The sequence below is a fragment of the Bison bison genome, unplaced genomic scaffold, assembly GCF_000754665.1.
Source record: "Bison bison bison isolate TAMUID 2011002044 unplaced genomic scaffold, Bison_UMD1.0 scf7180017864352, whole genome shotgun sequence".
Classification (NCBI taxonomy): Eukaryota; Metazoa; Chordata; class Mammalia; order Artiodactyla; family Bovidae; genus Bison; species Bison bison.
In genome coordinates, this window is record NW_011494924.1 from 6,574,048 (window position 1) to 6,585,165 (window position 11,118).

The 11,118-nt window shown below is 50.5% G+C and overlaps 1 protein-coding gene and 1 gene segment (V, D, J or C); both read left to right on the top strand.

Annotated features, from left to right (window-relative positions):
- The first annotated feature begins 1,191 nt into the window (after nucleotides 1–1,191).
- PRSS2 (protease, serine, 2 (trypsin 2)) lies at nucleotides 1,192–4,962 on the top strand. The gene is made up of 5 exons (XM_010854993.1): nucleotides 1,192–1,238; nucleotides 2,224–2,383; nucleotides 3,755–4,008; nucleotides 4,386–4,522; nucleotides 4,759–4,962. The coding sequence occupies exons 1-5, from the start codon at nucleotides 1,199–1,201 to the stop codon at nucleotides 4,909–4,911; spliced, it is 744 nt and encodes a 247-aa protein (XP_010853295.1). The 5' UTR covers nucleotides 1,192–1,198; the 3' UTR covers nucleotides 4,912–4,962.
- Nucleotides 4,963–6,458: 1,496 nt separating this feature from the next.
- Nucleotides 6,459–11,118, top strand: part of LOC104999499 — a 12,712-nt gene continuing 8,052 nt past the window's right edge. The window contains 3 exon segments of the C gene segment in view: nucleotides 6,459–6,526; nucleotides 10,027–10,173; nucleotides 10,606–10,700. Of these exon segments, the coding sequence occupies nucleotides 6,459–6,526; nucleotides 10,027–10,173; nucleotides 10,606–10,700 (310 nt within the window).

An 11,118-nucleotide genomic window follows, 5' to 3' on the forward strand; every position in this document is an offset into this window, starting at 1 on the left:
AGATAATTTCCAGGAAGATTCACTCTGCACTGAGCCCAGCAAAAGAGTCTCACTGCATCAAAAAAAAAAAAGAAAAGAAAATTCCAGAATCCCCCCACCTTCAACGTTGTTTTTAATCACTCAGTTTCATGGACAGAGGAGCCTGATGGGTTACGAGGCTGCAGAGTTGGATCGACTGAGCGCATGCGCACACATTCTCAACCTTTATCGCGCACCAGTTTCTCTACCTACCGCTGATTCCCTGATAAGGACTGAGATTTACCATTGTTCAAACCTTTTTTCTAAAATCTGATCCGGAACATATAATTCTGGCTCAGGCTGTCAGTTCCTAGCAGGTGTGGGCAATTTTCATCACCATTAGTGCAGGCTCCCAGGGTGACCAGGAGGCTGCTTAAAGAGAACCCAAGGCTGCGTGAGTGATGAGAAAGACAAGTGTCTTGATAGTGAGGAAGAGGAGGAATACGACACCGGTCTCTTATTACCCCAGTGCATCAGGTAAATGCCTACTTAATCCTTGGCCTCTCCTCCCTCCAAATGCCTCCCCCGACCCAGTCCCTCAAGCTCCGGTAGGAAGGAGAGCCAGCTTGAAGGCCCAGACTCACAAGAAACTCTGCCTCTCCCTTCTCATGACTTCCTGGTGTTGGGGTCCTGGTTGCCTAAGGCTTGGGCTTTGACCTTCTGACCCCGTAGTTGAGACTTGACCAGGTTCTTTTTGTGTACAGGTATGACATAGGCAAGACTTCTTTCCTCTCATGGGACCTCAGGATACCAAGCGGCCAAGTTTGCTACTAATATCAGCCCTTCCTTAAAGTAAGTTGAGTAAATCTCCATGAGGTCAGAGGATCCCCAGGGTCCCGGGTCATTCTGCTTTCCCTTCCTCCTCATTTCCATCATCCGCTCGGTTTAAGAAGGCTCAGCTGTGGGAATCGGGGTTTTGGCTTCCCCTGTGTGCCTCACCCCAGAACATCCTCCTAAGAGTCAGCTAGTCTTCCTCTGTGTCCTCAGAAAGTAAGTTTCCTTATGACCCGGAGGTCATGAATCCACAGAGTGGCCAAACACAGCAGAACTGATGCAAGAGTCCAGGACAAGGGAAGCTGCAGGTGTGTTTGTCCTGGGAGGGGTGGTCCCCCTCCACCCCCTCCCTCTCCTCGGAAGGTATAAAGGCTTGCCACCAGCCCCGCAAGCACACTTCTCCACCATGCATCCCCTGCTGATCCTTGCCTTTGTGGGAGCTGCTGGTGAGTCCCACGCATCGCTTCAGGTTCCACTAGCCCCTCTCCTGGCAGAGATACACGCTTCACCATTCCTCCGGCCTCTCCTGTTCTACCCCTGTGTGTTCTCCCCTCCCTGGCCAGCACCCCTCCTTCCCACTCTGGGGCTCTCTTTAACCTTCACTTCTCTCACCTTCTGCCCTGTTCCACTCCCATCCTCTCGTCCATCCATTTTGGGGCTTTGTTGGGAGAGGCGAGAAAGGCAAACCAGGTGGAGACGGTCTGTGAAATGAGCCAGGCCTTAAGTCTTGGCCGTGACAACCGTAGGTAACTCCACTCGAGCTGTTCCTAGCTTCGGATGCTCCTGGGGAGGCCGAAGGTGACTCACGGTGGAGTCCTGTTTATTGGCCTGAGGCTGTGACCCATGCACTGACTGTTTAAGCTTCCTGAGTAGTTTTAAGATTCCCAGATGTATAGCCACAGCTGCGAATCACTGTTCTATTGGCCAATAACAGTAACCACCTTTGTCCTGCGCAAAGGGTACCTAGGCTCCCTGCTCAGGTGTGAGCTATGGGAGGAGCTGGCACAGCAAAGCCAAGGCTTTGTAGCCACATCTCCCTAGTGAGGCCAACCCATCGTGACAGACTGGAGCTGAAACTGCAGCGAGGAGTACAATGGTGATGAATAAAAGGGAGAGAAGCAGCCAGTGGGTGAGAGGACCGCATTCAGACCCTACGATGCTGAGTGCACCATGACGGGGTTCACTGTCCTTGCCCTGGTGCCCCCAGGGAAGTCTGAGCCGGAGCCCCTGCAGGGTCCCTAGCTCTGTGCCCTGCAGACACACAGCGACTCGGGAGAACTACCTGCTGTGAGACCAGCCAGGGATGCTCCCTGGTGGCCTTCCTCCCCTCCCTGTGCTCGGTCAGGAATCCTAATTAGCAGAGTCCAGCCACAGGGCTCCGGGCTCCACCCTCTTCCTGAATCAGCCTCTCCTCCCCTGCTTCCACTCAAGTGGCTTTCCCCTCGGACGACGATGACAAGATCGTCGGGGGCTACACCTGCGCGGAGAATTCCGTCCCTTACCAGGTGTCCCTGAATGCTGGCTACCACTTCTGCGGGGGCTCCCTCATCAATGACCAGTGGGTGGTGTCCGCGGCTCACTGCTACCAGTAGTAAGTGCTGGGCCCCTGATGACTAAGCCCACTTCCCAGGGCCCTCTGGAAGAGCTGGGGTCCGTCCAGAGCTCAGAATGATGATGGGGAACAGAAGAAGAAGTGGGCAACGGCAGCTGACTCGGCAGGAGCTGTGGGTGAAGAGGGGCACCTGCCAGGCTCCTCTGTCTATGGGATTCTCCAGGCAAGAATACTGGAGTGGGTTGCCATGCCCTCCTCCAGGGGATATTCCCAATCCAGGGATCAAACCCGGGGTGTTATGCATTGGCTGGCATAGGTTCTTTACCACTGGTGCCATCTGGAAAGTCCCATAAAAAGTAGGCACAGACTATTTTGAAGGTGGGAATAGCCAGTGGGAAAAGTGGGGAAAGACCTCACACAAATAATCTTTGCCAGTTGGCTGCATGTTAAAACCTTGTAAGATTTTTTTTTTCATTTAAAAAAATTATTATGATTCCTAGTTCCCATTTAACTCAGAATTTTTAGGACGAGTCTGAATATTGGTGAGTTTTCAACACTCTCTGCCTCTGGCAATTCTATACTCCTGGGCAGAACTGAGAATCACTCCCAAAAGCAAGGGTTCTCCAACCTGAATGCACACAATAATCACCTGGAGGGCCTGTTACAACACATGCTGCTGGGTCCCTCCTCCAGGGTTTCTGATGCAGAAACCCTGATGCAAGGGTCTGGGTAGAAGAGAGAATTGGAGTTCCTAACTCGTTCCCAGGTGACTGATGGTGCCGGTCCTGTGGCTGTTCTCTGAGAAGTGCTGTATTAGATCACAAATAGAGCTAGTGGTAAAGAACCCAGCTGCCAGTGCAGGAGATATAAGAGACGCAGGTTTGATCCCTGGGTGGGAAAGATCTCCTGGAGGAAGGCATGGACCCCCACTCTAGTATTCTTGCCTGGAGAATCCCATGGAGAGAGGAACCTGGTGGGCTACAGTCCATGAGGTCGCAAAGAGTCGGACATGAGTGAAAGACTTAAGATGGACAGACGGACAGACAAATCAGATCACACAGGATGGTGGCCCTTACCAGATCAAGAAAGGAGGGAGAGGTTGCAGAGGTTGAAGGATGTCTGGGGAAGTTGAAATGGTGCATTTGCACCCAGGGCACTGGGCACTGAATGCATGTGGGGTGTGGGAAAGGCGGCTGGAAAAGCAGATGGTCCCTAGCCGGACCCCTTCACTGTATCCCTTCTCCATTGCCAAGGCCCCTGAAGCACAAAGGTTGTTGTTTCACACCTGCACTGACCTACCACCCCTCTACAGCCCTTGACATTCCTACACCCCCTCCTGCAAGCAGGAAGAACCCCTAGGGGACATGGCCCTGTGGACAAAAAGTCCTTAACTGTGCTTACCCTCAACAGCCACATCCAGGTGAGGCTGGGAGAATACAATATTGATGTCTTGGAGGGTGGTGAGCAGTTCATCGATGCGTCCAAGATCATCCGCCACCCCAAGTACAGCAGCTGGACTCTGGACAATGACATCCTGCTGATCAAACTCTCCACGCCTGCGGTCATCAATGCCCGGGTGTCCACCTTGGCTCTGCCCAGTGCCTGTGCTTCCGCAGGCACCGAGTGCCTCATCTCCGGCTGGGGCAACACCCTGAGCAGTGGCGGTGAGTGGGACCCTCACGTCTTCACCCTCTGACCTACCCACACTGCCCAGAACTGAGCATCGCCTGAGCTTGGTTCCAGTCTTTGCTTCCAATCTACAAATTCCCATCAAGTACCTACTACACATACAGGACTCTGTGCTGGGTACGAGAGGGGCAAGTGTCCCGGACTTGAGCCCGAGAATCAAAAGACAGGACAGATGTGGCCCCTGCTCTTAGCACCTTTAGAAAGGGGTCCGCAGCCAGCCTTCCGGGAATTGAAACTCAATGTTCATTGGGGACCTCTTCTGGCCGCCCTCAGGGTTCAGCCCTGGGTTGCCATCCCCCTTCCCATCCTAACCCACATTTTCCTTTCCTTGATCCCTTCCTGTTCCTCAAAGTCAACTACCCGGACCTGCTGCAATGCCTGGAGGCCCCGCTGCTGAGCCACGCCGACTGTGAAGCCTCGTACCCTGGACAGATCACTAACAACATGATCTGCGCTGGCTTCCTGGAGGGAGGCAAGGATTCCTGCCAGGTGAGATGCCTGCCCAGGTGTGGCAGCCTCCCTGGGGGCAGGATGTGAACGCCCAGGGCTGTGGGCTGATGGTCCCCTGGAGAAACAGGGAGGCTCGACTGTGGCCTCTCTTGACAGTGAGAAGGGCGTGGGGCCCAGAGCAATGGGAACAGAGTCTTGTGAGGTTCAGACTGTGTGTGGCTCCCGCTCCCTTTTGTTCTCTGTTTATAAAGCTTATCTCATCACTTCCTCCCCAGGGTGACTCTGGCGGCCCTGTGGCTTGCAACGGACAGCTCCAGGGCATTGTGTCCTGGGGCTACGGCTGTGCCCAGAAGGGCAAGCCTGGGGTCTACACCAAGGTCTGCAACTACGTGGACTGGATTCAGGAGACCATTGCCGCCAACAGCTGAAGCCCTGCCCCTCTGCCATCATTATGCTAATAAAGAGACTGCTCTACTTGCCCAGGTGTGCACCTTCTTCGTCAACCCCCACCCCTACTCTGGGAAACACCCTCCCACCTGAGGTCAGACAGGGCACTACCCCTTACAAATGCACCCCCTTCCCAAATGTGTTCCAGGGCACACTGGTATAACAGCAAAAGTGAAAGTCACCCAGTCGTGTCTGACTCTCTGTGATCCCGTGGACTGTAACCCACCAGGTTTCTCTGTCCATGGGATTTTCCAGGCAAGAATACTGGAGTGGGTAGCCATTTCCTTCTCCAGGGGATCTTCCCAACTCAGAGACTGGGTCTCCCCCATTGCAGGCAGATTCTTTACCATCTGAGCCCCCAGGGAAGCCCACGTGTAAAGAGAAGGAACGCAGAGAATATCATCAGGGGGAGGGGTCCCTGGAGAAACTTCATTCCAAAAAGGCTGCATTTGCCTTGGTTTGTCTCTGTGTCATGAGTACGGAGCTGATGCGTGTACATGCATGCACACATGTGTGGGGCGTGGTCTGTAAGATCCCACACCTCCGCTCACTGGTCCCCACGCCTAGGGAAGCACCTGCCAATCACCTTGGCCTTTTCTGAGTCCCCTCCGTGTCCCCAGCACGTGTTCCCTCCTGGAAGCAGGAGGCCCCACTGGCCCATGTTTCCCCAGGACCAGCTAATGTGTCTGAGGGAGATGAGACCTCCCCGGGTCTCTCTCCCTCCCTCTCCTGAGAAACCTGCCTTCTGTTTTTCCCACGTGATGATACGAACACCCTCCTGAGTCCTTGATAGGCACTTTCACATTTAGTTCCCTCTACCTCTGCAGTGTTTATTATTCTGGAGATACGGACAAGGAAACAGAGGTTCAGACGAGGTTGTCAGTTCACCCACATCCCTCGTCCAGCAAATGACAGATTTGGAGTTGGCCTCTATTTGCCCGGCCCCCAAGCCCAACCCCTGCTTCCTCTACCCTACCTCATGGGCCCTCCAGCTGCCGCCCGTCAGCTCTGCTACTCAACATCTCTCCAGCTCATCCCCTGCCTGCAGCACTTCCTAAGGGGCACTTATCTCCTTGCAGTCTTCTAAGCCTGTGCTCAGAGAGATCCTGTGTGTTGTTCACTTTCTGGTTAATACCTTTCCTGCTGCCCCACAGCTTTCGAAGTAGAAGCCAAGCTCCTCATCACAGAGACACACGGTTTTTCCTGCTCTGGCCCTGCCTGTGTTTCCAGCCTGGGTTTCCTCACCCCTCCCTTCCCCTGCAGTGCCTCAGGGCTCAGAAGTGCTGGGGGTTCTTCCAACATGCCGTGTACCTCTGACCTCCAGCTCTGGACACTACTGCTCCATTTGACACAATGCCCTGCCCACCCACCTGTTCACCCTCTTCAGAAAAGTCCTTGACTCTTCCTGCTCCCCATTCTCTTCCCCATACCTCTGCACTGGCTCCATGACCCCCTGGTCTGAGTAAGGAGTCCTCATTCTCTTCCACGCTTCCTTCTATCACAGTTCTGCTCATGTTGCTTAGTGTGTATGGATGTGCCTACCGTGGCCTTCAACCATGAGCTTCTTATAGAAGACATCTTGTCTTACTCATCCTGGTATGTCTAATGATTAAACAACAGCTGAGATATAATAGGCAGCCAGGGGTTGAATGAATGAAGTATGAGCTAGAAGAGGAAGAAAATATACTGAAGAAAAGGCCTTCCAGAAGAACAGTTCTCAAAGTGTGGTCCCTGGACCAGAAGGACCAGAATCACCTGGGAATTCAGGAGAAACGCAAATTATTAGGCTCCACCCCAGACCTACTGAGTCAGGAATTCTTAGATGGAGCCCAGCAGCTTGCTTTTAACAAGACTTCCAAGGCATCCTGATGGATGTCAGAGCTTGAGAACCAATGTGACAGAGAAAGCTCTAGACCAGTACTGTCTGTGAAAACAGCAGTCACCAACACCTTGACTAGCTATATGCAGGCACGTGACAAACCTTTCTGCATGTGTGCATGCTAACTCACTTCAGTCGTGTCCAACTCTTTTCGACCCCATGGACTATAGCCCGCCAGGCTCCTCTGTCCATGGGATTCTCCAAGCAAGAATACTGGAGTGGATTGCCATGCCCTCCTCCAGGGGATATTCCCGGTCCAGGGATCAAACCCATGTCTCTTACGTTTCCTGCACTGGCAGGCAGGTTCTTTATGACTAGCACCACTGGGAAGCCCAATAAACCTTTTGCTGTTCATTCGCTCAGTCGTGTCCAACGCTTTACGACCCCATGGTCTATAGGCCGCCAGGCTGCTCGGTCCATGGGTTTCTCCAGGCAAGAATACCAGAATGGATTGCCATGCCCTCCTTCAGGGGATCTTCCCAACCCAGGGATCGGACCCAAGTCTCTTATGTCTCTTGAATTAGCAGGTGGGTTCTCTACCACTAGCGCCACCTGGGAAGCCCATAAACCTTTAGATGTATTATTTATGTCTCACAAGAGGTCCGTAAGGTAGGTCTTATTTTATCATCATCATTCCCGTTTTACAGTTAAGTAGTGTTAGTGTTAGTTGCTCAGTCGTGTCTGACTCTTGGCGACACCATGGACTGTAGCCTGCCAGGCTCCTCTGTCCCTGGAATTCTCCAGGCAGGATACTGGAGTGGGTAGCCATTCCCTTCTCAAGGGAATCTTCCTTATCCAGGGAACCCGAGTCTCCTTCATTGAAGGCAGTTAAGGAGACTGGAGTTTTTTAAAAATCCAGTAATTTGCCCAAGGTTTGAAGCAGAGGGCATGGGAGGGAGCTCTCAGTCTGGCTACTGGAGGTGAGATTGCCTGAGGAGTAGGGCTTCAGGGCTTGGGATCAGCACCTAGGAGAGTCCCAGATTTTAAATGAGGAGGCCGGAGTGCTGGTTCCAGCCCTTTCTCCTTGTCTCCTGCCACTTTGGGGGACCCTTTAGCCTCTCCAGACTTCAGTTACATCTGGGAAATTAGGGGACAAAGTTTGGGTTAAAATGGATCAATTCACATGCAAAAGTTTTAAAAATTACATAGATATTATTTGCAGGTCTCCTCCCTACATCCCAACACCCACCTTGAGAAAGGCACACAGGTAACCAGCAAGCTTTCCCTTGGGTACCCTGAGCACTATGGCATTCTTGCCCCCTCAAGTGGCCACACTGAGTGCAGCTGGTTAAGTCGAACCAAAAAATGAGGAAAGGCTGCCCCCTGCTGTCGAAGATGAAGAAAGGCTTCACGTGGCATCTGCCTGACCTGTCTAAACTTCCACCAAACAAAAAGCTTTGTGGGCACTTAACTACTAACAGTGTGACAAAGTTGAGACAATCCCCATGAAAACAAAAGGCGGTTGTGGAACCAAGGCAGGGTGGTATTCTTTGTAAGTTTAAGTTGGCGTGACAGTCCCCAGGTCAAAAGGAAACTCTAACTTAGGGAGTAAATTACTGAAGTGTAAATACCCACGGCAATTTTGTGCCTAATTGTTTATTTAAATACGAATTAATAAACCTAGAGACTTGGAACTCTGAACATCCTGGGGATTACTCAGAAATATGTGTTTTTCACCAGGCTCCTAGGTGACTGGAGATTCATTCAGCAAATTCAGTACCATGAAACAGCTTCTTATATAAACTGTTCTTCTTTGAAAAAAATGACTTTATAAATAAAACAAGTATTTTTTTTTACAGTGGTAGATTTCAAAATATCACTTAAAGTAGTATTTTGTTGTTTTTCTTTTAAAATTTTATTGTTTTACTTTAACATAATATAGATAATAGCTCTATTACTCATTTAAAATAAAATCGCTATCTATGGCTCAAAAACCAACACTATAAAGTTGACACTGAGAAATGTCAATTTTCCTTACACTCTGCTTCTGTCTCCTCCATTTATTCTTAACAGGTAATTGCTTTTACCCATCTCTTTTGTAAACTTCCAGTATTTCTTCATGTAGCATGAAACACAGAGAACTGTAATTCTTATTTTTCTCCTCTGTTAGACAAAGGTGGCATATAAAAACCTTATTGTACCACTTGTTTTTAATCCAGTTAACAGTATATATTAGAAAGCTTTCCATAGCAGTATAAAGCGCTTTCATCCATTTTTAGCATTGAATAATATTCTGTTTTGTGAATGTGTCACAATTTATTTACCTAGTCCTTCACTGATGGGTACTTGAGTTTTCCCCAATCCTTTGCTATTCTAAATAATGCAAGTATTTTACACACTTGTTTTCATTTGTATGCAAAAGTAATTACAGGATAAACTCCCAAAGGTGGAATTTCTGGGTGAAAAAGTAAGAACATTTGTATTATTTATGGTGGTGGTGGTATTAGTCACTAAGTCGTGTCATAATATTTATAGATAGTTACAAATTGCCCCCATTAAGAGTTGTATTATTTAGCATGTCAGAGCGTGCTAAGTTGCTTCAGTTGTGTCCAACTCCTTGCAACCCTATAGACTATAGGCCTGCCAGGCTCCTCTGCCCTTGGGATTCTCCAGGCAAGAATACTGGAGTGGGCTGGCATGCCCTCCTCCAGGGGATCTTCCCCACCCAGGGATCCAACCTGCCTCTTTTGTTTCCTCCACGGCAGGAGGGTTCTTTTCCCACTAGCGCCACCTGGGAAGCCCGGTGATAGAATGGTCTTCCACTATTCAGGTACTCAAATTGGTGAAAACTGACATTTCAATGCCATTTTAGTTTGCATTTATCACTGCAAGAGTTTTTTTTCCCTGTGGTTAAGCACCATTTGGATCTTTTCTTCGGAACCTTCTCATTTTTATTGCACTGCTGGATTATTTTCTTATTGATTTCTAGAAGTTCATCATCATGAGATCAGCCCTCATGATGAGAATTGCTAATGCTTTCCCCATATTGTCATTTATCTTTGACTCTGTGTATGTTCCCCCTACAAATGTTATCATTATGTGGTCAAGTTTGTCTTTTTTTGCTCCTAGACATTGAGTCATAGTCTGAAAGGCCACAAAAGAAAGCGCCATCTAGTGAAATGAGATCGAGACTACTCAACTGGAGTTTCAGTTTCAAGGTCATCCTGTGCAGGGAAAATCAAATATCTGGCAAAAGTTTAAAATGTTTGCCCTTTAGGGAAAAAGAGGAAGAAGACCTTGACTACGATTACGTGACCAAGCGATTGCATTTCAACGTTCCCGAGGCTGTATTCACCCAGTTCTCCGCCTCAGTGTCCCGGAAAGCCCTTTACCGAACCCTGCTGTCTGAAGTCCGCAATGAGAAGTGAGGCAGCCGACGACACAGGTGGTTCCCCCCTCACCTCACACTGATTAGAAGTACAGCTCTCCCACCACCCCCATCGCACCCTCAAGGTCATTGCAGTGCACTGAGCTGAGCTATAGCTGATTCACGTTGCTGTACAGCAGACACAACGCAACACTGTCAAGCAATTATCCTCCAATTTAAAAAGAAAAAATGTTTTTAAAGTGAATGCAAAAAAAGAAAAGAAATACAGCTCTCAGCTATGACTTTACGCCTGGGAAAGCTCTACCTCTGTGTACCTGGTGGGTGTTCTCTGGACCACCCTGGAGGTTGAGTTGGGCCGAAGGGGCAGAGTCTGGATTCTGTGGGACCCCATTCTCAGATAAAACGTGTGATCTCTGGGTGCCTGGCGTCAGGGGCAGGCCAGGGATAAAAGGGGCTGCTACTATGAAGACAGCCTACAGAGGGGCGGATCCCGGGGCAACCAGCCCTGACACAAAGGCGCACAGCTCGGAGGATCCGAGAAGGCCCTGAAGAAAGGGCACGAGGTGAGGAGGGAGCCCCCGGCCTTGTCTGTACCCGCCACACACCCCCCACCCCCGCCACCCTTAACACGCACCCAGAGTGCTGATGTCACCCCTCGCCCTCCAATGTCCTCAGGGGGCACCTCTCTGGTGGATCCTCCCAGACTCCCTCTCCGAGGGGCGGGCCCATGGGAGGGGCCGTTTTTGTATAAAGCTGTAACGTTGTGGGGACAGCAGGGCCACGGTGATTCAACCCTATGGGAATCCTTTACAAAAACCTTTCTGCCTGTCCCAGTGCCCATCATCTTTCGCTCTTCTCCTGGGTCACCGGCCCAAGGGTGGCTTGGGTTGGAAGGCCTCCACCTCCCCCCACCATTTACCTGTCAAGCCAAAACCATGGAGCAGGACAGGTCTGGATCAGAGCTGAAGCTTCCAGGCAGAA

What these genes read in the sequence shown, in the direction of transcription:
- PRSS2 (XM_010854993.1), top strand. Translation starts at nt 1,199, where the DNA reads ATGCATCCCCTGCTGATCCTTGCCTTTGTGGGAGCTGCTG. An exon ending in TGCCTTTGTGGGAGCTGCTG is followed by an intron (nt 1,239 to 2,223) that starts GTGAGTCCCACG and finishes CTTCCACTCAAG; the next exon opens with TGGCTTTCCCCTCGGACGAC. An exon ending in CAACACCCTGAGCAGTGGCG is followed by an intron (nt 4,009 to 4,385) that starts GTGAGTGGGACC and finishes TGTTCCTCAAAG; the next exon opens with TCAACTACCCGGACCTGCTG.